This window comes from Chiroxiphia lanceolata, chromosome 13 (genome assembly GCF_009829145.1).
Source record: "Chiroxiphia lanceolata isolate bChiLan1 chromosome 13, bChiLan1.pri, whole genome shotgun sequence".
Taxonomy (NCBI): Eukaryota; Metazoa; Chordata; class Aves; order Passeriformes; family Pipridae; genus Chiroxiphia; species Chiroxiphia lanceolata.
In genome coordinates, this window is record NC_045649.1 from 10,506,618 (window position 1) to 10,533,796 (window position 27,179).

The 27,179-nt window shown below is 42.8% G+C and overlaps 1 protein-coding gene across 4 annotated transcripts in view; it reads right to left on the reverse strand.

Moving 5' to 3' along the window:
* Window positions 1-921: 921 nt before the first annotated feature.
* The window catches only part of ZNF423 (zinc finger protein 423), a 227,376-nt gene continuing 201,118 nt past the window's right edge, over window positions 922-27,179 (reverse strand). For all 4 annotated transcript variants that reach the window (XM_032701392.1, XM_032701391.1, XM_032701394.1 and 1 more), the window contains 3 exons: window positions 23,820-23,951; window positions 22,190-22,305; window positions 922-1,567 (listed from right to left, as the gene is read on the reverse strand). In XM_032701392.1, the coding sequence (XP_032557283.1) occupies window positions 1,538-1,567; window positions 22,190-22,305; window positions 23,820-23,951 (278 nt within the window). In that variant the 3' untranslated portion in view covers window positions 922-1,537. The remainder of the gene's footprint in view (window positions 1,568-22,189; window positions 22,306-23,819; window positions 23,952-27,179) is intronic.

Genomic DNA, 27,179 nt, shown 5'->3' on the forward strand with positions numbered 1-27,179 from the left:
TAATTTGGGCATTGACTACACATCCTTGAAAACATTTTTCCTACAAAATACCACTTACATGCTCCAAGCCCCGATATGGCACAATGACAACCAGTTGTGCTCTAGTTCAGCGCAGCAATTTCGAAAGGCTCTGACTGTGCATGTTCCTCTGCCACAGTCTTGCGAAGCCTTGTACATTGTGGGAATGGGTAACCACATCATTTCAGCTGTCACAACTGCTGAACATCTTTCATGATGATTATGATTCATTGAAGCTGGAGACACCACAAGAACTGCATCTTTCTAACTTACCAGAGGTGTCCATGGTCCTTAAAATGACAAGTTTCTCCAGCTGGAGATATAAATTACCTCACAAGCATACGATAAGTTTAAAAACAGTAGAAGAGAGCCTGGTAATTGGCTCTGTCAGGCTGCCTGATGGCAGTTTCTGGTGTCAGACGTATGGCAGCTACGCAGAGCTACAATACTTGGGGGCCTAGAAGTCCACATGGTGGAAATATACAGTCTCCCACCACAGTCTGCAAGGCCTGATCCAATATCTGTGCATTTGTGTACCATCCAGAAAGCTTTTTTAAATTTTTTTTAATATATTGGAACAAAGAAGCACAGAGAGAGGGTAAAGGCAGCTATAGGTCAGATCCCTGCTTTCTTGTTGATTTGAGTAAAAATTAAGAATATCATAAGGTAGAAGAACCTTTTCATAGTAGATGTTCTTACCTCACCTCAACCTACCATGGAGCCCGGGAGGTGCATCCGGAAGCGAACACAATGCCAGACACAGGAACATGGCTTTTGGGTTCTCCCAGCCTTCCTTCCTCCTGGGCTGCAGAACGCTCTCCACCGTCGGGTGAGTGATCCCTGTGGCTCAGACACCCCAGCCAGCGGCGGCGATGCAGCGGGCACTGACAGACAGACAACCTCTGACGCTAAGCTCATGTATTCCCTTTATTGAACTGTACTAGTTATTGCAATCAGATTAAGTCACATTTATAAAGCAGACCATCCAGTTGCACTGAAACCGATTATATTCATTACATAGTTTTAATCATTGTCCGGTGAACTGGCAAATCCAATCAAAGCATTAGTCTTTAATCAAAAAATTAAAAAGAAATATTTAGACAATAGCCAAGCAATCACATCACAATGCACAGTTACCTAAAATTGCAATTAAAAAGCAGTTAACGAAAAAGAAAAAAATCACACCTAATCTTTAACTATCAATATAATACAAGAAGCAACAAAGGGCAACAGCATCAAAGCAGATTTATCTAACACTATAAATTCAGTCAGAAGCAGAAGCTCTAAAGTACACTAGCTGAAGCAGGACAATAAAAAATACTGAGCATGGAATACTTTTAATCTCTTCCATTAATATTCATTTCCAGCTGCTTATAATAGCAGCGCCTCATGGCCAAATCATTAGAGTTTTACATCTGGGTTGCAAATGACACTTTGATTGGATGTAATGTTCAAATGGTCCTCCCCACTGTGCCACCGTCAAGTCTTCTGCAGAGAGGTGTCCTGTAGTGCCAGTGGCTCACTGTGCGTGCTGGCTCAATGTGTGGTTCTGGAAAGACGAAAAAAGGAGACATGCATGAGGGGCAGAATAATAGAAAGCATGCCCATACCCTCCCACTCAGTACCATTTATGCAGAGCTCAACATAAAAGCTTCTCAATTATTACAAAACAAAATGCAATAAAGAAAAAGTACTCATAAGTAACAGCTGCCAATATGACACATTTGCTTTGTTCTGACAGATCTGTTAATGCTGGCATGAACTTAGAAAAAAACGCTACAAGCCAAGTACGGCCATGAAGGCTTCTTCCCTGCCCCCCCTCCCAGTACATATAAAGAAAGTGGTAGCACTTCACGGGCAAAAAACCTGCCTTTAGGGATTCCCTTAACTGTAACAATTAAAAAAAATAAAAACGTGAATCACAGGGGGAACCCTTGCCATATTTTACTCTTTTATTCTCATTAGTATCGGGTGCAAGTACTGGCAGCAAGAGACACCAGATTGTGACACACACTTCTCAGTCCAAGAAATACTTCGGCAATAACAGCTGAACCGCCCGCTCAGGCACCAGGGTAATATTCCCAGCAGAAAAAAGGCTGGACATGTAACCCAGAAGTTAAATCTCTTTAAAGAATTGACTTTGCTCTACACATTTCTTTCAGCAGTTTAGAGTCTCTTTTGTTCCCTTTTTTACTTCTGGTAGATTTGTAATAGCCTCATGTCATCACAGTACCTCACCTCAGAGGATGCTGACCTGTCTTGCCATTTTGTGTAGGAGCCAATAAATCATGGAGCCAACCTCGGAAGCGTATTTTTAGAGCAGTTCCAATTCACCTACATTTTGTGTTCTGACTAAAACCCCAGTCCTACATGTAAGCTCAGCTTTATTTGTATGATTATCCAATTATTTGAGCAACTAGAGAAGTGCTCATGGTAAGGTTTTCTTGAGCTAGGTCCCCAGCATCCTCAAATACAAAAATTCATTTGCATTATTTTAAGCCCCGGCAATTTCCTAGTCTCCACCTGCCTAATAACAGAGCTGGGCAAGACCGCCAGCTTGAAGAATAAGTTTTTAAAGACAAGATGAATTTTGAATCTAATTATTTATTTACAATGATGAAGCTTTAAAATAAAGTAAGATATTTTAACTTTTCATAAATCATCTGGTCCTTCTACACTATCCATAGCTACACCCTGAGCAGGACAAAAAGAGCAATCCTTTGCTTTTTCCAGAGATGACATCTTCCCGATGGAAATCGCCTGTGCAAAGAGCTAATGGGTGGCTGGCGATGTGGGGCCGGTGGCCGTGACCCTGTATGCAGGCAGGAGCATTTCTGGACTGTGCACTCCCAAAAAGTGACCACCAGGTGTCAGAAGCGCTGCTGAGTTCCTAAAGCATGGCCAAAGTTCTCTGCGGTGCTGGGGTGGGAACTGGGCTGCGGGAAGTCTGTGCAGTCCGGGCAGGCGATACCGGCCGGGGTCTGGGCAGGTCACTGGAGCGGCAGAGGAGCCACAGCCACCACATACACGGATGGAGCCCTCGAGAAGTGAAATACCAACAGCCGGTGACATCTCAAAGTAACTACTTGTTTAGCACAACACTGGCCCTCTGAGCACACCCCAGTCTGTGTCGGTAAATATTTCAGAACCACAAATCAGAAATCGAGTTACAGCATGTGAAGGGACAGCTGAAAGTCCCTTGCTTTTAGACAATTTAACATCACCAAACATAAAATCCAGTGGTTTTTTATACATGGAAATTGTCCTGGCCTCAAGAAGACCTTTGCAGTGCTGGATGTTATTTTCAAGTCTAACAATGACTTCATGGAAGAGGATGCATGGAGCCCTGCACACACAATGTGACAAGAAGCTTGCCCACTAAACCTAACCGGGGAAGCATGAAAATGTGAAAGAATACACAGGCCGCTCTGTGCTCAGACACACTCCTTGGCATTTTAACAATGGCCAGTCCTTGTGAGCTTCATTACAATTCTATTTTTAGGTCATCCTGAATATCAATAAAAAACCCCGAAAGGTTTACCGTCTTCAAATTGAAAGAAGGGCTATTCGTGGTAGACAAATCCATACTTAGTTAGGCTGTGTCATTTAAAAGATCATGCACAATCAGCACTGGATGCATGACACACGGTCTACAGTCAGGGAACATGATTTCAAACTTGTGTGGCTGCTGCATTGATTACAACAGGCAGGTCAATAAAGGAATGGTATATGGCTCTAAATCTGATAATTAAGCTTTCATGGTGAGCCCTCCCACCTCAAACATCAGCTAGAACATGTTCTGAGCACTCTTGATACAAGGCATATACTGGGTTTGTGAACAGAGCTTGTGAAAGAAACAAACAAATTATACTCAAATGCTGCAACCATTCAGAGCTGGGTCGGGTCCCTGTGCCATAGTGCTAGGAGTTAAAAGAAAAAAGTATATTTTTCATAAGCAAATCTTGATTTTGTCTTAGTATCTTGGGAACGCACCATTTATTCCCCATGCATGCAATAGTGACAATCAATATGCCATTAATAGGTAGAGCCACATTTTACACAGGACCCCACAAGCAAGTCTGTAATGCCTACAGACACGAGAGTCTGTGTGCACCATGTCCTTCCCCTGCCTTTCTGAGCAGATCCTGCACAAGCCATGTGCACAAACACTAAGTCCTGCACGCTGGTGAACACGAGGTGAAGGTTGCCTAATCACCACTGTGTGTGTTCACAACTCCCATGAAAGCCCGTCCGTATCCTCTGCAATCAGTATAGGTTTCTCACCTGTTAAAAATGTATTTGAAACCATACAAACATGCTTTCCAAAAAAAGTCTGGCAACCTGTGCCCCGTGCATCTGCAGCTTATTGGAATTGTGCTCTGCAGATGTCAGAAAGCATCTAAGGTGTTCAGGGCTTTTGTATCTCCTCTCACATGTGTTTTGCATATTTGACCAGTGCTTTTCCAAATACCTTTATTAGGTGCTTCTATGTGTGCCCACGGACACAAAAAATTTCCCCGGCTGACCAGACTTTTGGAGCAACTGAAAAACACGTAAATCCTGGCGTTGAGAATGCCCTGTGCCTTAGCAGAAACAGCTTTGACCCCAATGCTACACTGGGTTGTTCCAAGCAGCAAAAGGAAAATGTAAAGGCCAGAAGGGAATGAGCATTTTGAAACGTGATACTACAGGAATGCTTCTACCCAAGTAGCCTAAGGAAACTTCACCCACCTTTCCAACAGCAGGATGGGCTAGCAGGAAAAACCTCAGGCATGATTTTTCAACTCCAGAAGTTATTGTTTTTAAAAAAGGAAGCTTAATGGTGATTTCCAGAGGAAAACAGAGCAGCCACAAAAAGGAAGGCTCTCCAGGCACACTCGTGTGTGTGTTTGCACACGCCCACCGGCTCACAAGGCCGTCCATACACGGAGGCGTCTGGGGGCCAGCAGGAGGCAGGACATCATTTGGAAGCTGAACAGAAAAAATGGTTCTTCCCAGCTCCTGTTAGACCCCCTGGTTTACACACAGCTCACAGCTGATACCCCACTGAATACATCATTCTGAGACATTATTGCAGCTGGAAAACTCTACAGCAGCACTAAGTCACCTGTCAAGATCAAGTAAGTCACTGCTTATTTATAGGACAAGGTTGGAAAATCTCTTCTTTTCTTCTCTTAATAATGATGCAAAATGGATAGCAATTCCAATAGCTACATCAGTGGGAAAAATGCAACTAGCCCAAGCCTTGGGGCTGTCTCAGTATTTAAGTGGAATTTTCTACTGGCTGCACAATCCCCAAATGAACCATTTATGGGAGAGTCTGTGACCAAGGAACTGGGCAACGGACATTGCAGGAAATAAAAAGATTTCAAAGAATGGTTGATTATTGTCCATGTAGATACTGATTGCTCTCCAGATCTTCCCTGGGGACACCCCCTGCCTGCCCTCTGGATGCAGATCAAGCCATTCGTGCAGGACATCCACAATGAATATTTCTCTGTTTTTCTACATGCATGATTATGAAAACACTGGCATGACAATCTCCATTTTCAGAGCACTGTGTCAAGAAGGAAAGCATCAGGCTTGAAAGATGATCACTTACAGCAGTTCAAAGAACTCTTACAAGCTATATAAAGATCGAGAGAAAAAACACACACAAAAAAGCAGCACATGATGGAGCGAAGCTCCAAGCCAGGCAGTCAAGCTGGGAGTCTCCCACACTGCAACGATGCTCACTGCCAACAAGTCACAGGTGTACTACACAGGAGCAGGTGAAAAAAATAAAATGCAACTGTGAGGGGTGTGATAATGGTTTGGGGCTATAACACATTCAGTCTATAGTGCCATTATGCATCTGTTACGGATTTAGGTATTTTGTACCAGCCATTTACAAGTATATTGTCTATGTGCAAGAGCATATACACCTAAAAGACCATACGTTATGCAGAGGTTAAGAAATGGCCCAACAAGGCTGCTGATGCCCACCACCCTCAGGTGAAATTCATAAGCCTTCTACAGTGTTACACAGAGACTGGGACTGATGAAAGGCCATAAAGCCTCTCTCTCCCCTTCCAAATCCCATTAAAACGAACAGAAACCATTCCTTAAATCATTTCAACAAGAATTTTGGAGATAATAGATTCATGTGACAAACAGCAAACATGAAAACCAACTGGTCATTAGCCATTGGGTGACCTATTAATCCCAATATTTTTTCCTGAAGTGTGGGGAGTCCTCCAAACCCAGGTGAGAGCCCAAGCAGTAGCTCCCTGCCTCTCCCCACCTCCGTGCCCAGGTTTCTACCCCTACTTCAGGCACTGTCTGACTCCAAGCCCAGAGATCAGGGTCTTGGCTGAGGACCCCTTGGGGCTGTGCCCCCTCTTCCCCATTCTCTCTCCTTTGCCCCTTACGGAGCAGGGCAGGAAGGAGATCAATCTCTCCACTGACTACCAACATGCACAGCTTACCAGACAAAAGCTAAACCTCTGAGTCAGGTGCTGACTTGAAGCAAAGGCTGAAGTCTCACAGTTGAACATATATATATACATAAAAAAAGACAAAACAAAACGTCCAAATTGCTACAAACAGAAGTTGGAGTGTCTAAATATTTACGAAATACCATCTGCAGCTTTCTTTTTTCAATGTTTTGCATCTTTTGAATTCAAACTGGTCCAAAAATCTCTCAGCTGTTATTCCTCATTATATATCCATAAGCACACACACGTATGGGCATAGGTACTATTTCCCTCTAACAGCAATCCATAAAGATGAAAATCTTTATGCCTTGACTTTATAAAGGGATTACTCTAGGCAGAGGACACAAGGCGACCCTTGCTTTAGCCACTGGAGATTATGCTCTCTGCAGAAAGCTGTGAGCCTTAAATTGGTGGTGCTCTAATCCTAAACTGGAGAGGCATTCAAGGGATGCCATGACCCAGAAGAGCAAGTGGAAAAAAACTGAATTAAAAAAAAAAAAGGCACACTGAAGAGGGAGGAGTGTGAGAAGAGAAAAAGAGAGAAAGGGACAGAAAGGAGAGCAAGTTTGCTTTACAGGATCAAACTATTTATTTTTATTTTTAATTTCTTTGCTACTTTCCCTTTGCTATCAGACTCTAAAGAAAAATCACCTTTGCACCCCCTTGCAGTTTGTATGTGCTTATTTTTAGAACTGTTTGACAATTATCCAAGGGTCTAAGACTAACAGATGGCCTGTCTTAAAGCCTCATATGTTCACTAGTTTGCACTTCTGACAAACAGTAAATGTACTCAAGAGTGTGCCATAAACAGGACTGAATGAATACTCAGAACACAATTTAGTTAATACACTTCATTAAAACTGATAGTGGTAACCAATGTTTCCCATAAAACCAGGTGTTAATTGCCCTTCCAGTTGTTTCAGGTAACTCTTACCCAGTGACATTTATATGTTTAGATTGTAGTTTTTCAGGCAGCACAGTATTACTTCTTTCCTTTCCCTTGGTATTTTACCCACTACATAAAATGCTTGTAACAAGTGAACTCCAAGTTATCATGGTATGCAATAAAAAAAAAAAAAACTGTCAGGCAAGACAGGTTCACATGTCCCTTCTTTATTTGAAGAATCGCTTGAAATGGAGGTAGAGGCAAACGAAAGGTGGCACATCCTTTGTGAAAGGCAACAGCTGCCTGTGTTACTGCTTCCTTCATCTCTGAGCATCTGATAACTTGCCATGCGTCAGTCAGTCCCTGTGTCAGCACACTTTGAGATGGCACTTCAACAAATGCAGGTAGAAGGCTGTCCTTTACAAGTTATTGAACCAGGAAAAAAAATAAAAAATCATTTTGAGTGTCTAAGAAAATATGCCTGGAGGTTTGGTGTCACCTGAAAAGCAAAGCTGCCTGTTTCCAATGGAAATAGCTGCACCTGAGTCACTCTGATTCTTGCACATGATTACTCCGGGGCCAAATGCACCTGTCACTGGTATCGTGACACAGAAATACTCTTCTGTGCCACGACAGAGATGCCCCCAGCACCTCTGGAGTTTCTGTACTCACTGGGAAGGGTGAGCAGACTCCCTCAGTGCCTTCTCAGCTGGGGGATGCCCCAGCCACCCCCAGAAACCTGCCTGGCTCCTCCGGAGACCAGGACCTGGCACTTCATCTGGAGTTAATGGGAAGGTTCAGAACTCGTAAAATATTTACAGGGCAAAAAAGCCGTTCCACACGTGACTGACTAAATGCTGAGTGGGTTTTATTAATAAATCTCTTTCCGTGGCTGGAATGTTCCTACACTGAAATGCAGCTGCCCGGGTGTGGGTCTGCAGAGCCCCGGCAGAGCCAGAGGCATCCCCGCCCGCTGCCGGCCTTTGTTCTGCACCGGGGCTGTGCTGCCGGGCTGCAGCGCCCCAGCAACATCCTCCCTCCGTTTTATCTCTATGTTACACTGCTTCTCTTCATTTTAATGTATTCCTGAATATTGATTGGCATTTCTGTGTTACTCTGGTTTGAAAAATTACCCTTTTATACAAATACCTTTCTTATTTTTTTTTCCCAGCCCCAGCCTTTTCTCACACCAGCTAAGGGTTATTAGATGATTTATGAATTTAATTTCTCTTCTAATTCAGGTTGTTTAGTCCTAATCAGACTTTGACAACTTACCTAACATGCTTTCCCCTTTGCACTTGAGACTAATAATTCTGTATCATCAGTCTTCTAGACCTGCCATCTCCTTCTATTCTTCTCTAAAACCCCAGAATAAACCAAGGCAAGCCTATTATAAGTGAACTCCAAGTGCAGACTAAGCCTGGTATAGCCTCTCATATTCAATTAAGTGCCTCACCAAAAAGTCTATATGCTTCTTTCCAAAAACACTGGATAAAATGCTGAAGCACAAAAGCAAAGTGAAGCCTTTGGGAAAATCTCCTTACCACAGGACTTTGGAAATAAAAACCACAGAGGAATACATTATTAAGAGATAACCAGAGTCTTCTGTTAGAGAAACTAGCTGTAAACACACCGTGATTCACTGAGGCACCCAATGAAACCAGGGAGCTAATAATACCTGTCCTGAGGGACCACACGCTCCTGAGAATTTCACTCAGAAATGCAAATTTATCAGCATCCTTGTGACTCGTAGTCTCCAGTATGCCATGAGCAAGATCAAAATAAGCTGAGGGAAAAAACTTATACTTCCTAAATATAAAGGGAGAGGGACAAATTTAATTACTGTTGTCAGAAGGGCAAGAAACCAGAATATTTTTCGAATTCCTTCACTCCCCCCTCAGCCCCACTGTTTCTCCCTGACTGGATCCCAGAGCCCTTGTTGATCCCAAGAACAGAAAAGGGCTTCCAGGATCCAAGCACACCACTCTGCCGACAACACTTGGTGTTTTAACCTGGGCTTGGTAAGTCCATGGTTTTCTGGGAACCTGGTCCTACAGATGCTCAGGGTCACTGCCACCCCTATGCCTCCACTGACATGTCACAAACCCAGCAGCACGAACGCCCTCTGCCTGGCTCCCAAGTAACCCTCCAAAGCTGTCCTAGAGAATGCAAACACCCCACTTCTAGTCCACTTTCAAATCTAAGCCACACTAATTGGAGAAAGCATCTCCTGTCCACAGGTACACTCCTTTGACTCTGCTACACCAAAAACCTCAATGAATGCCTCAGGGCTGACCTGTTTTTATCCACTTATTGGTGCTACTCAGGGAAGCAAAGTTTCAAAATCATTTGCAAGAGGAAAACTATTTTCCAGGAATCCTTCCTGGAAATTCCTCTCAAAAGCATGAATTGTTAATTTCTTAGAAGCCTATCTGAAGCTTACCTCATTAATCCCTCCTTGATCTAAGGTAAATCACATCGCAGAAGCCAGTTAATTGTTCCTTTATGTGAGGGCTGGCATCATCATTATGGAACAATTTGTGACTCCTTTAAACACTAAATCATTTCCTGATTGGGTCTTTATTATAGGACCAGGATGGTGTCCTCTCACACTCTCTTTTCTCAAAAAATACTCAGAGCAAAAGGGAAGTGCTTTACACAGTATGTTTAGCAGTCACAGGTCAAAATGCATAGACAAAGCTTCACTGAGTGATCATTTCCATGGGAATGTAACCAAACAAAAGCCAGGAAATTCGAAGTTGAACCTAAAACTCGTTCTGCTGTTCTCTGGTATGGTAAGGGTCACTGAACACCATCTGATTACTTCTTGTAGCTTTTTCCCCTGCACCAGTTAGGTATTCCTGGTGTAAAGGACCATATTCCTGTCACATGGCCCCCACGTACTGCTCAGACTGACAAAATGGCTGGTCAGTGAATCTGTTGCCTTGGACATAATGGCTGTTATTGCTGGTTTCTCATTTCAAAAGGGGAATAAAAATCCTCCAGTGCAAGTGGCTCTACTATAAAATAGCAAGGCCACAGTTACAGAAGTGTTTTATATGCTGCCCCATTAGTATAGATGCCACCAGCACAGCAGAAATCTGCAGACAGGACTGTGCTCAGCCCAGTGTCCACTGCCTCAAGGAATTAACCCCGGAGGAGCTAGGAGAGTGAAAGCATCATGCAGGATTTGTTCTTATAAGTAAAAGAGGGGCAAAAATATCACCAACACAAGCCGTCTCCTCCAAGACATCACAAAACAAAACAGCAAGGCAATATTGCTGTTGCACTTGTGTGAAACAACTGGGTTAAAAAATGGGATTTTCTGCCAGTGCTACTCCATTACAACAGCGTCACTGGTCTCTGGAAAATCTGCCTTCTAAACAGCAAGATGCCACATTTTAAACAATTGTGATTTCATGCAAAGACTAAGAGCATGTGTCAGCCCCAAAGGAGGACAAATTTTTCAGAAGTAAATATGTTCTAAACTACCTCGCTGCTCCTTTTGAAGACACAATAATGTAACACACCGATGACAGATATGCCAGACACAGCCAAACCTCAATGCCCATGGCAATTTATTCAGGTTTAACTGTGCAGCAGAAACAAATGAGGAGGCTGGGTGGCCAGGCAGGAGTGCTCCCCCAGGGCTGGCACAGTGTGGGCGCTGCTTTAGCCATTCCTGCATGGTGCAAAGCCAAGGCAATTTGGTTCTGTGGACTAAGGTGACCTTAGGGTGTCTGTCCCACCCGCCCAGGATGTGGCACAGAAGACACACGAGACACTCCACAGTGAATCATCTCAAGCACAGCTGAGTGATAAACCTGGGACTGCTGCTGCCAAATCTGGTCTGGCTCACGCGGAGTTGGGGTGACAGAGCCTCAATGAACCCAGCCTGACCTTACACAGAGTCACGAGCTGTCTCTGCACTGATCCCATCAGCATGTACAGTCTTAGCTCTATCATCCAGATTTTTCCAGCAAAGTCCCATAATCTCATTGAGGATAGACAGTTTAGTATGTCATAAGTTATTCCATCACCACAAAACAAGAAAAAGAATATTAACAATCTGTCCACTCAGTTACTGCACAGGTGGGGTCGCTGCACATGTGCACCCAGCCCTACACCACACACAGCTGGCCCTGTTTCACATGTGCAGAACAGGCACAACTTGGAAACAAGCTGTATCCTAAATTATATTATCTTTCTTCCTTTCTCTTCTGGTCAAAGGGAGGTATAAAACTGCTCTCAAAATACGATATTAAAGCAGGGTATCAATTACACAAACTTTAGTACGTGATTGAATATATTTCTCTGGAAGCAACTTCAGAAAGAGCAAGGAGCAAGGCTGTTCCAGGGCTCTTTTCAGGTCCCTGAGAGTAGGCTTGGCTAACAATAACAACAAGAGCATGGAGGTGCAGGCAGTGACAGCCCTATACACACACCCAGGTGCAGAAAGGCAAGCAAACCACTGACTTTCTAGCAGTTCCTCCTCCTTTTGCTCTTCTCAGGCCCCATTTTTTCCTGGCCACTTATCATGCTTGCTCCATGTATCTGACCTCACAAGGGAATGATAACAGGTAAGCGAGGATTTAGCAGGAGTCCCTACTATGCTCTTTAAAATCCCCCTGGAAAAACTGGCCCTTGGCAGGACCCCTGTCCTCAGCTCGCTCCAGCAGCCAGGGCTGGAACCGCTGCTCCTGCTGCCTTTCACTGTCCGAGGAGATAAACCCCGGGATTACACCCTAAATCTCTTCCTCGCAAATCAGAGGTAAACCCAGGGCCTTTCAAATTTTTTCATGAAATTATTTTTCAAATTCCTCCTAACAATAAAAGTGATGGGGACTCCACCAGCACCACAGCAGTAGGCAACAGCAGCATAGTATCACTCCAGGATTTCCTGTCTGGAGTTCAGGCTTCACGTCTGAAATACAACACACACACAACATTTGTATGACCGAGGAAGCACAAGACGCTTGCCACACATTTATTATCTTCCTGGGGAAATGATATAGAGGACAAAAGAGACTATATTTACTCCCTCCCCAGCTGCTTTTACAATCTAATAATTTATTTCTCCTGGACATAAATTTCAGATTTAAACGAAATCCCTGAAACCTAAAGATGCCACATGGTAGAGGCCAGGGCAGTATTTCTTTCTGTTTTGGAGATGGGAGTGCTTAATGCACTGCACGGTTAACAAGGAGCCTTAAAATTTGGGGGAGGGGATAAAGGGGACAAGCAATTAGACTGTGGCAGGCCCTAAATGCAAATACAGGCAACTGTGATTACTATATTCATGCATAGAGTTAAAAATATCTGGTTATTGAAAATTATTTTCTCATTCCATGGGGGTTTATCTAAGTTTAGGCCAAGATATTTATTTTTTTCTGCAGCAGCTGTACTGGGGATTCTTTTACATTTTTCTTACACAGAAGCTATATATCATTCACATTTCTGAAAACTGAGGCGCTTTCTATGATGTAAGAAATCTCTACAATTACAAACAACCATGTCCTCTTTCAGAAAGATAGAATACATCTCCAAACCCTTCTAGTCAGCAGCTAAGGTAGCAGTGCTCTTAAAGCAAATGTAAAAATCCAGGGTACAAATTCATGTTAACTGTTACAGATATATCCATCTGTTTGCAAACTAACTAGTGACTGAAACTGATGAACTCACTGAAATGTAATTTTCGAGTCTACTAGCGTCTGTTCTCTTCTAGTAATAAAGTAAATGCTTTTCAATAACTGTGCTGCTTTTGAATGCCAATTTCCATTTAAGCAGGTTCAGGTTGTCGCTTAAAAAAACCCCTAAAATTAAAATAGCAATTGCCTTTTCTTTCCAAAGGTCAAACTCAGCTTTTAAAGAACATGCAACATTTCAGCAAGGCAGAGAGGACAAAACTCCAATCAGATAAATGGGCTGTGCAATGATTGAGAACCACGGCTGCCTCAGGTTTCTGAATGGGCTGTAGGATAGAATTTGGCACAGTCTGATGTTGAAGCTTATATCTCTTTTACTGCAGACAAGAAATTCACTGAAATATATAAATAATGAATGTGGCTGGGGATCTCTGCTGGTACTACTGCTGGTTCTGCAAGATGCAGGAGCAGAAACATACACTGCTCCATGCTTCTGTTATTAGGGAAACCTTGTTCTCCAATAATAAACACAGAATATTTTATCTGAAATGGCTTCTGCAGCACATACTGTATAAGTTTCAGCTTTCTAAAAGTGCCAGCAAATTGCAGAAAGATAAGTTACAAAGACGTACCTAATTTGCTGTGATGAATTGTGTGCATGCTTCAGTGATCAAAACTGCAGCTGAGACCCATTATATTTAATGATCTAGACATTTCTTGTGAAAACACTCAGGCATATACTGTTATGTCTGGACAAGCATCCCCATTTTGCTCTAGGAGAAAGCAAATGAAGAGACTGAACTTTTAAAAGGATGCTGTACACCACCCTTGATGAGCTCTTTAAAACTGAGGCTGATCAAGCTCCACTATTTTCCTTAAGTAATGCTCATGCTCTGCCCTTTCCAGTGCAGCAACCCTCTTCCTTTGAAAAATGAAGTCAGTTCCTTTGGATGCTAGCGACACTTACAGGAGGCAACAGAGCTAATCTATGCTCAGACCACAAACTAAGTCCCAGGGCAGCTACCACAGCAGAAGAAAATCAAAGGGGCTGTATTAGAGATCTCTTCCCACCAGCAAAGAAAAACTATGATGAGAATTTTCAGGCAGAAAACAAAAGAAAAAAAATATTGTCAACATATTACACAAGTGTTCTGTTTCTATTTTAAGGACTATGTCCTGCTTACACAGGCATGTGCTACCAAGCTGGGTAGAGCCAAGCAGTGGTAGCTGGTTCTGCTGTCCCTGAGGACACTTTTCCCACACATCCAGCTGTGCCAACAGTCATGCTCGCAGACCCACAGCTTACGGCCCCTTTGCTCTGTGGCTCTACACAGAACAGCAGGAAACCCTCCTATGGGGACAGGGATTTCACCTTGTGACCATGTGAAGGACTTCTGAATAAAGGGTCTGTGGTTTCCAGCCCTTTACATCTGGCTCCTCCAAAATTCTCCTGCACGGTACTGAGTATATTGTTCAACCGCTGCCTTTCCAACTTTGTAAAACAGGAAAAAACAACATCAGAAAAAGTGCTGGTAGGCTTAATTCATTCATAGTTATAAGAACCACGGACATCTGCAGAGAAAAGCCACAGAATTTTCCTGCTACCACAGATTCCAGAGCTCATGTTCTCTCTCCCCGGTCAGTCTGAATCTCCTTCTGTCATTGTTCAAAAAAAACCAGAGCAAGACATAAACACGTGTTTTGACTCCAGAAATAAGGATTTCAAAGTGCTATTTCATTCACCTGAGGAACTGCTAAATACTATCACAGTGATAATTTGTGATAGTGTGGTAAAGAATGAAGAAAAGGTATTTGTTAATTGTTGACATAACAAAATTAATTTTCCATCCCTTAACTTTTCCTCATCTCTCCTGTGAGCTCTGATGCAATGTTACTGACTGGCACTGCTGAAATGCCAACTTGCATTTCTCATCCTTAATTTCTCTCTAAATGTCATTAGTAATTGTTATTGCCAGACCAGAGAGTGCAATCTGGTCTTTCCAAAAGAAAATCCATTTCTCATTTCTTCTCCTGTGCTTCCTCCTTTTGGTCAGGATGGATGTTTAACACATGTGCTTTGCTTCCAAGAGGATGGGAACGCATTAGTGTATCTGGAAGTACAACATTCCTGCTTTATTTATTTACATATAGCATGCCTGGATCCTTATGAATACCAAATTGTATATTCAGAAGGGTCTTCAAAGCACATCTTTCAAGAACACTAACAAGTCTTAATTTAATAAAGCTAACAAGTAGGAGAAGGGAACACCCTTTAATCTATGCATACAGACTCCTCTCTGGATGTTTCTGTAAATTACTCTTTTTGATGGGTAACAATGTTGACAAATATAAAAGCACATGATATGATTTTTCTCTCTTTCTGTCACACAGAAGAAAATCCTTTTCAGTGAGATGCGTAAACTGGTCTAGCTTTGGTCTGGATTAAAGTCTAACCCTAACTGACCCACAGAAGTAAAAGTGGTGTCCAGCACTAAGCAGAGAGGTGAGCTTAGACATCTGTGTGCAAAGGAAAACCTGCCAGTGTAAAAGGCTGGCTCCTTGCACATTACCATGTACTGAGCCAGCAATTTGTATAGTTAAGTGCAGCATCTACAAAATTTGGTCTCCGGTACTTAAAGGCAAGTAGTACCTTGGCACTTTGAGTCAATTTTAGAAGGTTCTCTGTGTCATGACAGACCTTTAACTGAGCTCCCCATAATCAGCACATCTTTCATTTGCATGTCTGCATTATATTTTGCAATGTATATAAAGTAATTAATTCAAAACTAAGCTGCATTTCCATATCCATTAACTAAAGGCATCTTATCTCAAAATAAATAGATATTTGGACATTTCCAGCCAGGAACTGTGCTTTCAATAAACACAATTGATGCATATACATTGTCTCTTGGCGGCTTACACTCCTGCCCATCTGTTGGGATGGCATGGTGCCTACGCAAAAGTTGGTTGGACCCTTGCCCTAGGGCATAGATGACAGGCAACGACGGGTTTAGCTGGGCAGCCTGAGCACCAGATCCAAGTGCCATCTCTGCTGTAGGAAGCCCCTTCTGTGTGCCAGCGCTGCCACATTGGAACGACATGCCTCCTTACACTTGATCACACATGTTGACACTTGGGTGCGCTTAAGTGCATTAATGACTGAAACGATGCCTTTCACCTGGCTCAAATCTTCCCCCCCCCCCTCTGCATCGCTGCTGGGTTTTCTGCACATGTTCATGTGGCTGTGGACACTTTGTCAGCCAGGGCCAGCCATAGAACAGCGTTAATGTTGTGAGAAATGAAGGAGGGTTTTTTGTTATGGGCCACGCTGCTCCAGTGCCAGACATTTCTTCATCTCAGGTGAGAGATCTTTCTGCAACTCACTGAAGAGATCTCAGAGAGGACAGAGATCCAGCAATATATTGATCACAATCATCTTTCCAAATGCTACACCTTGTCACTACGTCAAGCACAGGACAATTCAATATTTCTGCACCATTCTTTGTTGCAGCAGACGTGGCCACGCAAAGAGGCCACCCGGTCTGGATGATGTTGCTGTTCCAACAGCAACCCCAGCCCCTGGCTCAGCAAACATTAGCTCCCTGTGTGCTAGGGAAGAAGGTGCTAACAAATCACACAGAGGTGCATGAGCATGAACAGCCCTTGCTCTTACATCAACCTCTGTGGATGTCAGGCCCAGGAAACCTCTGGCATCCCCTGCCCGGAACCTCAAGTGCAGCTGCTGCAGACCCAGTAACAGCCCCATGTAGCCTACAAAGGTGTTTCTTAACTTTGGTCTTTATGAAAGCCTGTTCCAAATTTTTAAACAGCCATGTATGCCTGCTCCCCTGAATTTAAGCATAAGTACTGAAAACCAGAGACCTAACAGGTAAAACTCTTCCCTACTGTGACAACAGATCAGAGATAAAACTTGTGGTTTTGCAGTCCATAAAAAATGTTCAGGCAGGCAGACTCAACATGATGGGTATGTGCCTACAGCACTTTTAATTTTTAATTATTGTTAGTTATAATTATCTGACTGCGTCTGAATGAAACCCAGCAATATGGCTGGAATAGATTTTGGTAGTAGTGTAATTTATTAGCTTTGTAACTACTAATAATTAAAATTTAACAATACTCCAAGCACCATAGCAACATTTTTTTTTAAGAAACACTAGCCAAATCTGCTAGGATAACTGACTAGGTAATTTTCAGGATTTTAAAGGAGGACTAACATTTTAAAAATTAAAAAAAAAAAAGGAAAAAAAGAGAGAAAAAAAAGAGGGAAAGATAGACAACAGACTCTTAAGTGCCCATCAACTACCAAAATGCAAAGATTAAAAAAATCTGTTTTAAAAGAAAAAAAATGGATTTTTACTTGCAGAGAATTAATTCTATACATTATTTTGTGTGTCCTTTGTATGAAACCTAGAAAGAGTTCAGGGTATGTTTCCAGTAAGAAGCTCCTGATGTTTGACATCCAAATCCCACATAAGTTCTGAAATACAGCAAAAGTTACATCAAAGGAAGCACTGCCTTGAGATAGAGCCACATTTCAGGTCCTATTTGTCCTGCCACCCACACACTCTCCAGGGAAATACATTTTCTACAACTTCATCAAGATATCAGAGATTTGCCTTTCTCTCCACTGTCTGTATGGACACTGGAGCCCAGAAGCACTGAGATACTTCAGTGTTGCAATCACACTTCTATTTAAGTAAGCTTTCTTATACCTCCAGAAAGTAAGTAAAGTCCATTTCTCAAAAAAGCTGGAGCCATTAACCCCTAAAAGATTTGGAATAGCTGGGTACAGATCCAAAATTGTCTAAGTCTTTCTTCAGTGCTCTGAGCATTGGTGGTGAAATGAGCCCTGAGATGCAGCCCTGCAGACTCACCTCCGTGCAGGTGGGTCACAGCCAAGCCAAGAGGCTCTCACAGTCTCCTCTGTGCTTCAGGGGACACTGCTGTACCCAGATGGCCCCAAGCACCACTGGCATAAGCAGCTGGAGATGTTGCTCCCCATTGCCCCACTCCCAGGGAGGCCAGCACAGGTCCAGAGCAGCCTCTTCACGATCCCCATCGGGTCACATCAGACTGTGGGGTGGTTGCGGTGCCCCCACGCCTGGGCAGGTTTCACTGCTCTACAGGAGGCACATCTAACATCAAGCTGACATTAAAAGCAGTCTTAAAAAAAGAAAACCTGCTTAGGGCTTGATCTGCTGTAATCAGCGGAAAGAATCCCAAGGACTTTGATGTGGACCAAATCAAGCCCCCGGAGGACGTTCATGGTAAATCATTATTAATATAATGAGTGCAATTTCTGTGCAGCAGCTCATGCCTGTTTATGGATATATGAAAATTGCCAGCTTTTCACATAAAATAAAATGAGAGGGGAGACAGACCACAGTGTTAGCCAGTGAGCCATAGTAGCCACTCTCTTTTTGATACGTGTATATTTAAAGAAATTGGGCACTTAAAATGACAGCAAATTCTGCCAGTGAAGCTCCCTTAATTTAGTGCTTTGACATATCTCCAAATCTGAACAGAAAAGAAAGCCCTTTATTCATAGCAGGCAATAAAACACCTGAACACCTGTGCTAGGAAAGACCTGGCAGGTACCCTGCTCCCTTGGTACCTGGATTATTTGCGCATTGTTTATTATATCCCTTGCCTTAGTTTTCATCAATTGTAATCATTTAGGGGGAAACAGTATGATTAACAGTACACAAGCAAACAGCAGGAATTAATCCTTTAAATACAAATACTTCACTGGTTATGTGATGGCTCCTTGGAAAAGCAGTGTGGCAAAAGAGTACATACAAAAATCTTGCTTAAGTTTCCTCTGAAAATCACTGCTCAGTCACAATTTGTTTAAGGCAATTCTCAATGCAAGAAACTGAGGAGGGATCTCTCCTTGCTGTGAATCACATCACAAATATAACTCTCAGCACCCATTATGTGTCATCATTTCCGACCCACCTTCAGTGTTGGCAGGGTTCCCTGCTATGTTTTAAATAGTAAAGATCAAAATTTCAGTTTTGTCAAAGAGCGAGCTCATCTCCCATGTCCAATTGCCCTGTGTGCTGTGGTGGCTCTGGCTGCCTCCAAGGAGCAGGAATGCCAGTGGGGCTGGCAGCTCCCAGCACAGCTCCTGGGGATGGGGCTCTGTTTGGAAGGGCTCCTTCTGTCCTGCACGTGAGGAACCCCCAACCCTCCACCTCTACACTTATTTCACTGAGCATTTCAGTAGGGAAAATGAAATGCCATAGCCTCAGTGTTTCATATAATAGCTATAAATTTATTTTTTTCTGGGAGATTCTCATCATATTCATAGCTGTCAATCTTACAAACTGAGGATGTGAAAAACATGGAGCTGCCAGCCCTTCCTCTTCTGCCCTAAGGCTGTGTGGGGTTATCATACATAGTTTCCTTTGTGTTTCATACTTAACCTTACCATGTTTTCTTTCCCTATATCCAGTGAGATAATGTAAGCAGTTTTCTGTTTTCTTTTCTTGTGGCAGTATCATGAAGGTAACCTCACTTACTCATTGTTCCAGATTCTCACCCAAATTTCCACCATTTATAAAGTCAGCTCAGTTCCTCAGAGCTTTCTTAAGCCTTGGTCTTACAGCTCCATCAGATGGTGTAAACTTCAAAGCATAAACCTATTTTAAAATACAACTACTAGTTCAGCAGCGCAAAGAGGGTTTGGTCACTTCCAGAGTGTCGAGCTACCAAAGCAGTATCTGCACCAGCCACTAAAAGCACATTTACAGCAGCAACAGTTTCTCATCACATGGCACACGTGCCTTCTGGGCTTACTTAGCGTTTACCCTGACTGTTTAAAGAAATGTTCACAAATCAGCAGGGCTAATTCATGGCACTCCATGACATGTCCAAAAGTTACCTTTTCCCTGTGCAGCCTGTCATTTTCCCCACCCTCCTTCATTTTCCTGCTTTTCTGTAAGCATCCCACTCTGAATTTCTTCTTGAAATAGCTGAATGTTCAATTTTTTAAAAAGTATTTTCAGTGGTTTCACTTATGAACACGAAGAATTGAAACAATGTGTAGGTTCAGGTTTTGATACTAGTTATTTTATGCCAGTGGGAAAGCAAGTTCAGAACTGAAAAGTCAAATTCATCAAGCGAAACCCCTTGATGGATGGTGATTTGCCCACATTAGAATAATTGCACAGTTAAAGAGACTGAAAGGTTTATGCAAATTTAACCCTAACTAGCAGCTGAACAACTGGTTCACTGAAATAATACTAAATCTTCATTACTCAACAAAAATATAATCAATAGTTGAGAAATTTAGAACAGGCAGTTTACACATCAGAAACTAATGAGATAACCGTGCCAAGGCAGACTGGTTCAAAAGTCTTGAGCATTTCTAACGGATTTATACACACATTTTGTGTCCTCCTTGGCTCCTGTATTTGCATTAGTAAATTCCCTGGCATCAAGTAAACACACATTTCTGAGTCACCACAGAAATAAAGACTAAAACTGTGCAGGTAAGTATTGAATTTTCATTCAGCCAACACCATTCAAAACTATTCGTGTAATTATTATAAGCAGAAAAACTTTCAGTGCACAAAAATTCTGCATAAAAACTGGAAAATTATAATCATGATTTATCTGATTAAAGCTGACATTTGCTGCAATTTTGCAAGGCACAAAACTTCAGAATTGAAACACTATGTAATTAAAATTCTTAATTGCAAAAAATGGGCCGCTGTTAAGACTATAATTCAACCAGGTTCTCTTTATTTGATCATCTGATTTTAAAGGTTAATGCAGTGACCTAGGAAGCCAGTTTGCCCATTTTAATTGTGCTGGCATTTTGACCAAACACCACTTTAAGGGAAATATGGGAGGAAAAATCAGAGCTGGCTTTGCAAGCCACTGCTGCCTTCACAAAACATTCATAGTGAGAACACACAAACCCAAAATCTGCTGACTTTATTAAAATATTAACAAGGTATAGTTAAAACTTTTGTACACTTATGCAAATCAGGTCGCTAGAACAAGGGAAAGAGGAGATCCCCTGGGAGAAAAAAAAAATAAAATCAACAAAGTGAAAAGATCAGCCATCCTTCCACAGCATGACAGCACAACACAAGAGGCGGCAGCTTGGGAATTCAGCAAGATAAATAAAAACCCTCCAAAGTTTAAGTAAATCATAGTTTATAAAGCTAATAGATTTAAATGAGGCATATGGTACCATTCTATAAAAAGACCACATTTCCCAGGGGGTGGGAGCAGTATTTTGGTGGCCATGCTACACAGGTGACATATGTGTGAGGCCAGCCAGGGTGGGCACCTCCTCATGAGCTCTGTAGGAGGGCAGGCTCTGGTGCTTCATTCCCCATAAGGTTCCAGGCACACACACCATGAGGTTTCAGTATCTCTGTGAGTTTAGCACTAGAAGTATCTGTGATTTAAACCCCAGCCTCACTGCTATGGCTCTAACGAGGCCCCTGGGGCCGGGGCCCCATGAGTGGCTACAGCAGCAGGACCAGCTCAGGGTCCAGCCCCTCCAGAGGGTTTGCTGCACCCAGGAACAGATGTGGACCAAGCACTGGCTTTGTGGAGGCTACAACTGCAGTGGTTGCAGCCTCCAGTGTTGCCAGGAAAACTGCTATGTACGGCCTGGTTTGCAGAACCTGCAGCTTGTTAATATGTTACTGCCTTGGTGGAGCCTCTAATTAAGCATTGTTGGAGCTGCACCCACGCTTTGCTCTCATACCTCAGTAGGGAAAATTCCTTTACTTCTGACTTAACAGTGAGGAAGGGGATGGGGCAGCTACCATTTGCTTAGTCTTTGTATGTTAATCAGTCCCTAAATTATTAATAGAGAAAAAGAAATTATTTACAAGGTGTTTGACGTAGACATATAAGGAGGCAGCAACACTACTGTCAAGAGAAATACTCATAAATCATTATATCTCTCTTGTCTTATTTATTTATTTATTCTAGCCATGCTCAGAGACCCCTTTCTCCTCAAGGCACCCAGGGAGGCAGGAGGAGTCTGAGAGACTGTTTAAGGCAGAAGAGACCATACTAAGGTTAGGCACCTTTTCCAAATGCTGCACAAGGGTGACGGCTGCACAGAGAAATCAACAGCTTTAGCTTCGCTTTTACTCCTGTTGTAAACATACCTGAAGCTCTGTTTGAAAGAAGAACTTCTGTGGGCACTGGGAACAGTCATAAATTTTGTCTTCCTGCCCATGGACCGCAAAGATGTGCTGCTGCAGTTTATTTGCCTGTACAAAAACTGAAACAACATAGTACAATTAGTTAAGATCACTTTGTATAAGGCATCTCACCTCAAACTACACTTCAGAGTCTTTGCAATTGTAACAAGTCCAAGGATATCTGCCAGGGAAGTGCCGATACACTCTCTTCAGCAGAATTTCCTTACAAGTAGTCAATTTAGAGTCTCCAGGCTGACAGTCAGCTTACTTCTAACAGACACTGTATCCTGTACGGATTTTTGATATTTCACATAAAGCTAACACTGTCCACGGGTAACTGGAAGAACTCAGTCATCAGACCAAAGAGAGGATGTCACCACTCCCACGGGGAGCCCTGGGCCCACGGCAGGTGCATCGGATGCATTTTTAATGCAGGACAACTGGGCCAGGAGAAGCCTTGATGCTGGTCTGGAAGACACATGGCCCAGAACAGCATTTCCCACAGACATGTGAATCTGAAAGGGCAGGCTTGCCACGATTTTTAGACCTTTTAAATAGGTTGTCCATTAGGTATAAAAAAAAGAGATGATGATTTAACCTCACAAATATCACAGTATCTACATTATGATTATGACTTTAGCTGGTTAAAAAAATATATCTCATTCCATTTTTGTCTCACTTTATATGAATCTGTATGTGAAAACGACTTCTTCAGTGGAATCCAACACATGCACCCAAAGAGGTTTTTTTAACAGCACATTTCAGGAAAGGATAAATTAACTCCAAGCTCATGCAAAAACCATGTTCTCAAACTGTGAGCCAAACCCTAAAGAGCTTAGGTTCACCTTATTCCCATCAAAGTTTAAGGAATCTCAGGTGCTGCCATGCCCCTTTACTGACAATAGGTACACACCATCTCTCGAACAGATTGGAAATGCAGATGTTAACTACTGTTTTGAAGAGAGTATAAAAGGTAGCCTTTAGCATGCACCCTGCAGATCCTTGAAAAGCAAGATCACCCATGATCACTTTCATTGATGAGACAGCTTAAAATGATCTACAGGGAAGGAATACCTAGCAAAATCTCAGACAGGAGTTAGAAACGTGCCACTGTAAGAAAACTGGGCTTAAAGAAACCTCCGAGAGAACAGCTGGCAAAACCATGCAGTTGTACAGTTTGGTCTTATCAAATCTTTATTCCCATGAGCCTCAGTAGTGTGAGTGGACCATGAACCACCTGGCCTTTAAAGGGTCCTTGCTCAGGTGAATAAGGGCTTGCAAGAGCAGGTCCATACTTTGCAAGTCCTGCACTTGGAAACACATAGCACCTTGGAGCCACAAGGTATAATGTAAAGACTTTGAATTGTGGGGGGCCATGCAGAGCCTGCTGCTTGCAGCAGTGCTGCTCAGTGTCAAACGCCACAGTGCTGCTCGTCAGAGCGAGCCCCAGATTCAGACAGACAATATCTGAACATTTCCAAGCACAGTATTTCTTTTTCCCAAGGAAAGGAATACAGTATTTTACAAATCCCCCGAGTGTCATTTCTGGATCTAGCCATGCACGCTGAGGCTTGTCTTGGCCTCCCTGTCTTACCTGTGAAACAAACAGGGCATTTGAATGTGCCTCCCATCCCCTCAAAGCTGTGCTCAATCAGGTGACACAGGAGCTTTGCCGGAGAGTCAAACATCTGGTTACACAGCTTGCACTCATGATTGATGCCTTCCTCTGCAAGGTTCAAATGATACAACTTGTTAGTGACACAGCAGATTAGCGTCGGGGATGCAGCAGCGGTCGGCGAGGAACGGCTGTGCCTGCGTTCACGGCTTCAAGGACCCACAGCCACTGCCCCAGCCCTGGCCTCAGCACCAAAGCAGGGTGAGCATTCATGGGTACAGTCCCAGCCACGTTTAGGGGTGGTGATTTTTGGCTGCGATGAAAGCGGCCCTGCACTCAACCCGCGGGGAACACACGCGCCTGCTCCCAGGCTCCCAACAACACAGCACTGCTCCACCTCGCCTCCTGCCACAAAGCGAGAGCAGCCCTGCCCTGGGTATAGATTATTAAATACTCAAGCAGCATTTAAAACTACTTTCATAGTGTGAATTCAACACCAAAACTGACAGAGGGCTGAAATGCCATCTTCACCTTAGACTATACTGCAAAGAGCAGGATTCTGCACTTGGAACGCTGGGCACAGCCCGTACCCAAGCACATGGCATGTTTGCTGCTGGAGGTAATTCCCAGAGCACATGAGCCTTGAAGGGTGCATTGTGAAAAATAACAAAAAAAAAAGAAAAAAAAAAACAAAACCAACACAAAACCATGCAATGCCTTGTGCAGCAGCATATGCCAGTGGAGAGCTGCCCGTGCTGCCAGGTGGGCTCTGGAAATCCTCATGGCAATGTGTGCTCTGCCCTGCCCAGGGTGCTCATGGGGAGTGCTGGCACTGGAGCTGCCGTGGGGAAGAGGGAGGCAGTATGGGGAGAAGGAAACAGGTGGGTTGGGAAGGAGATAAAAAGAGAAAAGGAAAGGGAGGAAAGAGTCAGAAACAGAAAGATGAAAGGGCTGGTAGCTCCATGACAGCAGCTCTACAAATTCCCTGGGAAGACATAACCAGGGACTGGGATATTTCTAGAACGCCACAAGGTTTGCAATGCTCTGTTTGGGCAGCCACTACGGGCAGGCACGTGGCCTCTCTGATGTGTGGGCTTCCCACTTGGCCCTCTCTCCTTTCTGTAGTGTAAGGCTGGCTTCTCCCATCAGACTCTTGCCTGAAAAGTTTTGGCTTTGTGCAATCTTTGCAATCTGTTCTGGAGGGGAGGAGAGATGGGGAAGGGACATGTGCCTCCTGCTGAGCACGCCCAGCCACACTGCTGTGTACAGCAACCAAGCACTGCAATAAACCTGCAGAGGACAAAGCAGGTACTGGGGGGAATGGAACAAATTCCTTCTACAAGTAAATCAGAGAAATCATGTTTGACATTAATTTTCTACCCTCTACATACTGGGTATTTGGAAAACAGTGATTCATGTACAGCCTGAGGTCCGGTGTGAGCACATGTGTTAATAAATATGGGCAGACACATACTGATGACTAGACAGCTGCTCCTTTTGCAGCCTAAATACCTATAATTTGAGTAAAATTAAAAAAAACCTGCCAAACCAAACAATGCTCAGCATTTCAATTGAAGTATATTCTTACAAGCTTGGTATGTTTAATTAGGTAACAGAGACTGTGTATTTTCTTGGCTGATCCCTGCAGTATTTTAAATAGTTAAACCCATAACAAACAAACTAAAACTCGAATGAAAAATAATAAAACATAATGGGTTCCTGCAGATCTGGAAATTTATCCCACTCGAGGCAAGACCTTTTGATTTGCAAATCCACTTCTGAATTATAAGGCCTTCTCCTCACCGGTGGGGGTTTTTATTCCACTCCCACAGGAGTCCATTATGTATTTCTTGTGTCTATAAAACCATCCAGAAAGAAAAAAGGGGGGAAAAAGTACCATGGTTAGCATGACAAACGTTTCTCTTTTCATGCATGTGTATTCAAAATATGAAAATGCCCAAAGATATAGATAGAATTGCTGCTATAATCACTCTCTTCTCTATGGCATTTTACAGCACATTATTTTACACAGAAACACAGCACATGTATAGGGATACTCAGTCACCTTTGGAGAATAACTTCCTTGAATTATATAAGATCATATAGGTACATGCAAGGAGGCTTTTTGACAATGCAGCATGACAGCCAATGTTCCAGTCAAATGTGTGGTGCTGGGTGTTAGCAATGGAAAACATATCATCATTTCCCTCATTCTTATTCATTTTTTTTTTTAAACATGACAAGCATCTATGAGAGACCTACATAACTCAAGTGAATTATGCAGCCCCTCTCATTTGTAAAATAAAATGCAGATTTTTACAGCTTGTTAGGCAGATCTTCTCCCATTTCTTCATAAGTGTATCTGTGTGGGGATCGAGCGATTGCAGGACTAAACGAGCAATGCACAGCAAACAAGAATCTTGGGTTTCTTGGCTTTTTTTTTTTCCTGAGCTCAAAATAATAAACATTAATTTTACACTTCATTTCTCAAAAAAATAATAGGATATGCTCTTGTTTAAAACAAGCAGGCCTGCTGTATTCTGTCAGGCTGAAACTATGTCAGGCCAAAAGAGGAACAGAGCGCTTTGTGTAAAAGTATCATGGGGAGATGATAGTATCCTGTAATGTTTTCAGTACCTACTTTTGTCTCCAAAAGCATTTGATCCCTGGCAGACACATACTTATTTCCATACTGGTCTTGAGGGAAGCCAGTAGGAATGAGAGCTGATTATCTGAATCCTGAAGGTGAAACCTGGGTGGTGCCCACTGATGTCAAAGGCAGGCATTTGTATAAATTTGGAGGTACATAATTTACTGCCTGTTAGTGAGGATTAGTGGGTTGTGCAGACCCAGCTGAACTGCGGTGGCAAAGCATGTCGCTCATTGTTCCCAAGTTTGGGTGCGTTTGCAGGATAGTTTTAAATATGTTGATAGGGTGCTTAGTAGCACTTACACTGTCATTCTGCCCATTTTAGAGTGGGAATATGATTCTCCATAAAGCTATTTCTGCTGCAGCAATGTGCATTTAATACATATTACAATGAGTCTCTAAGCCTCTAAGAGAACCGACACCAGCAGCCTCCTGGCGAGGATGCAGTATAATTAATAATGCTGTATTAAACCCGTGTACTGTATCAGCTGCATTTCTAATTATAACTATATTAATGGTAATATTAAAGTATGTGTTAACACTGTCATGTACTGACACGTTATCATACCAAAAAAAGGGAGATCTGAACAACAAAAATCAAGATTGTCTTTACTGTTAGTTAAAACTTCTCTCTTCAACTTGATTTAATAAAGCAAAATTTTCCCTTATGGAATAACTGCAATAGTCCT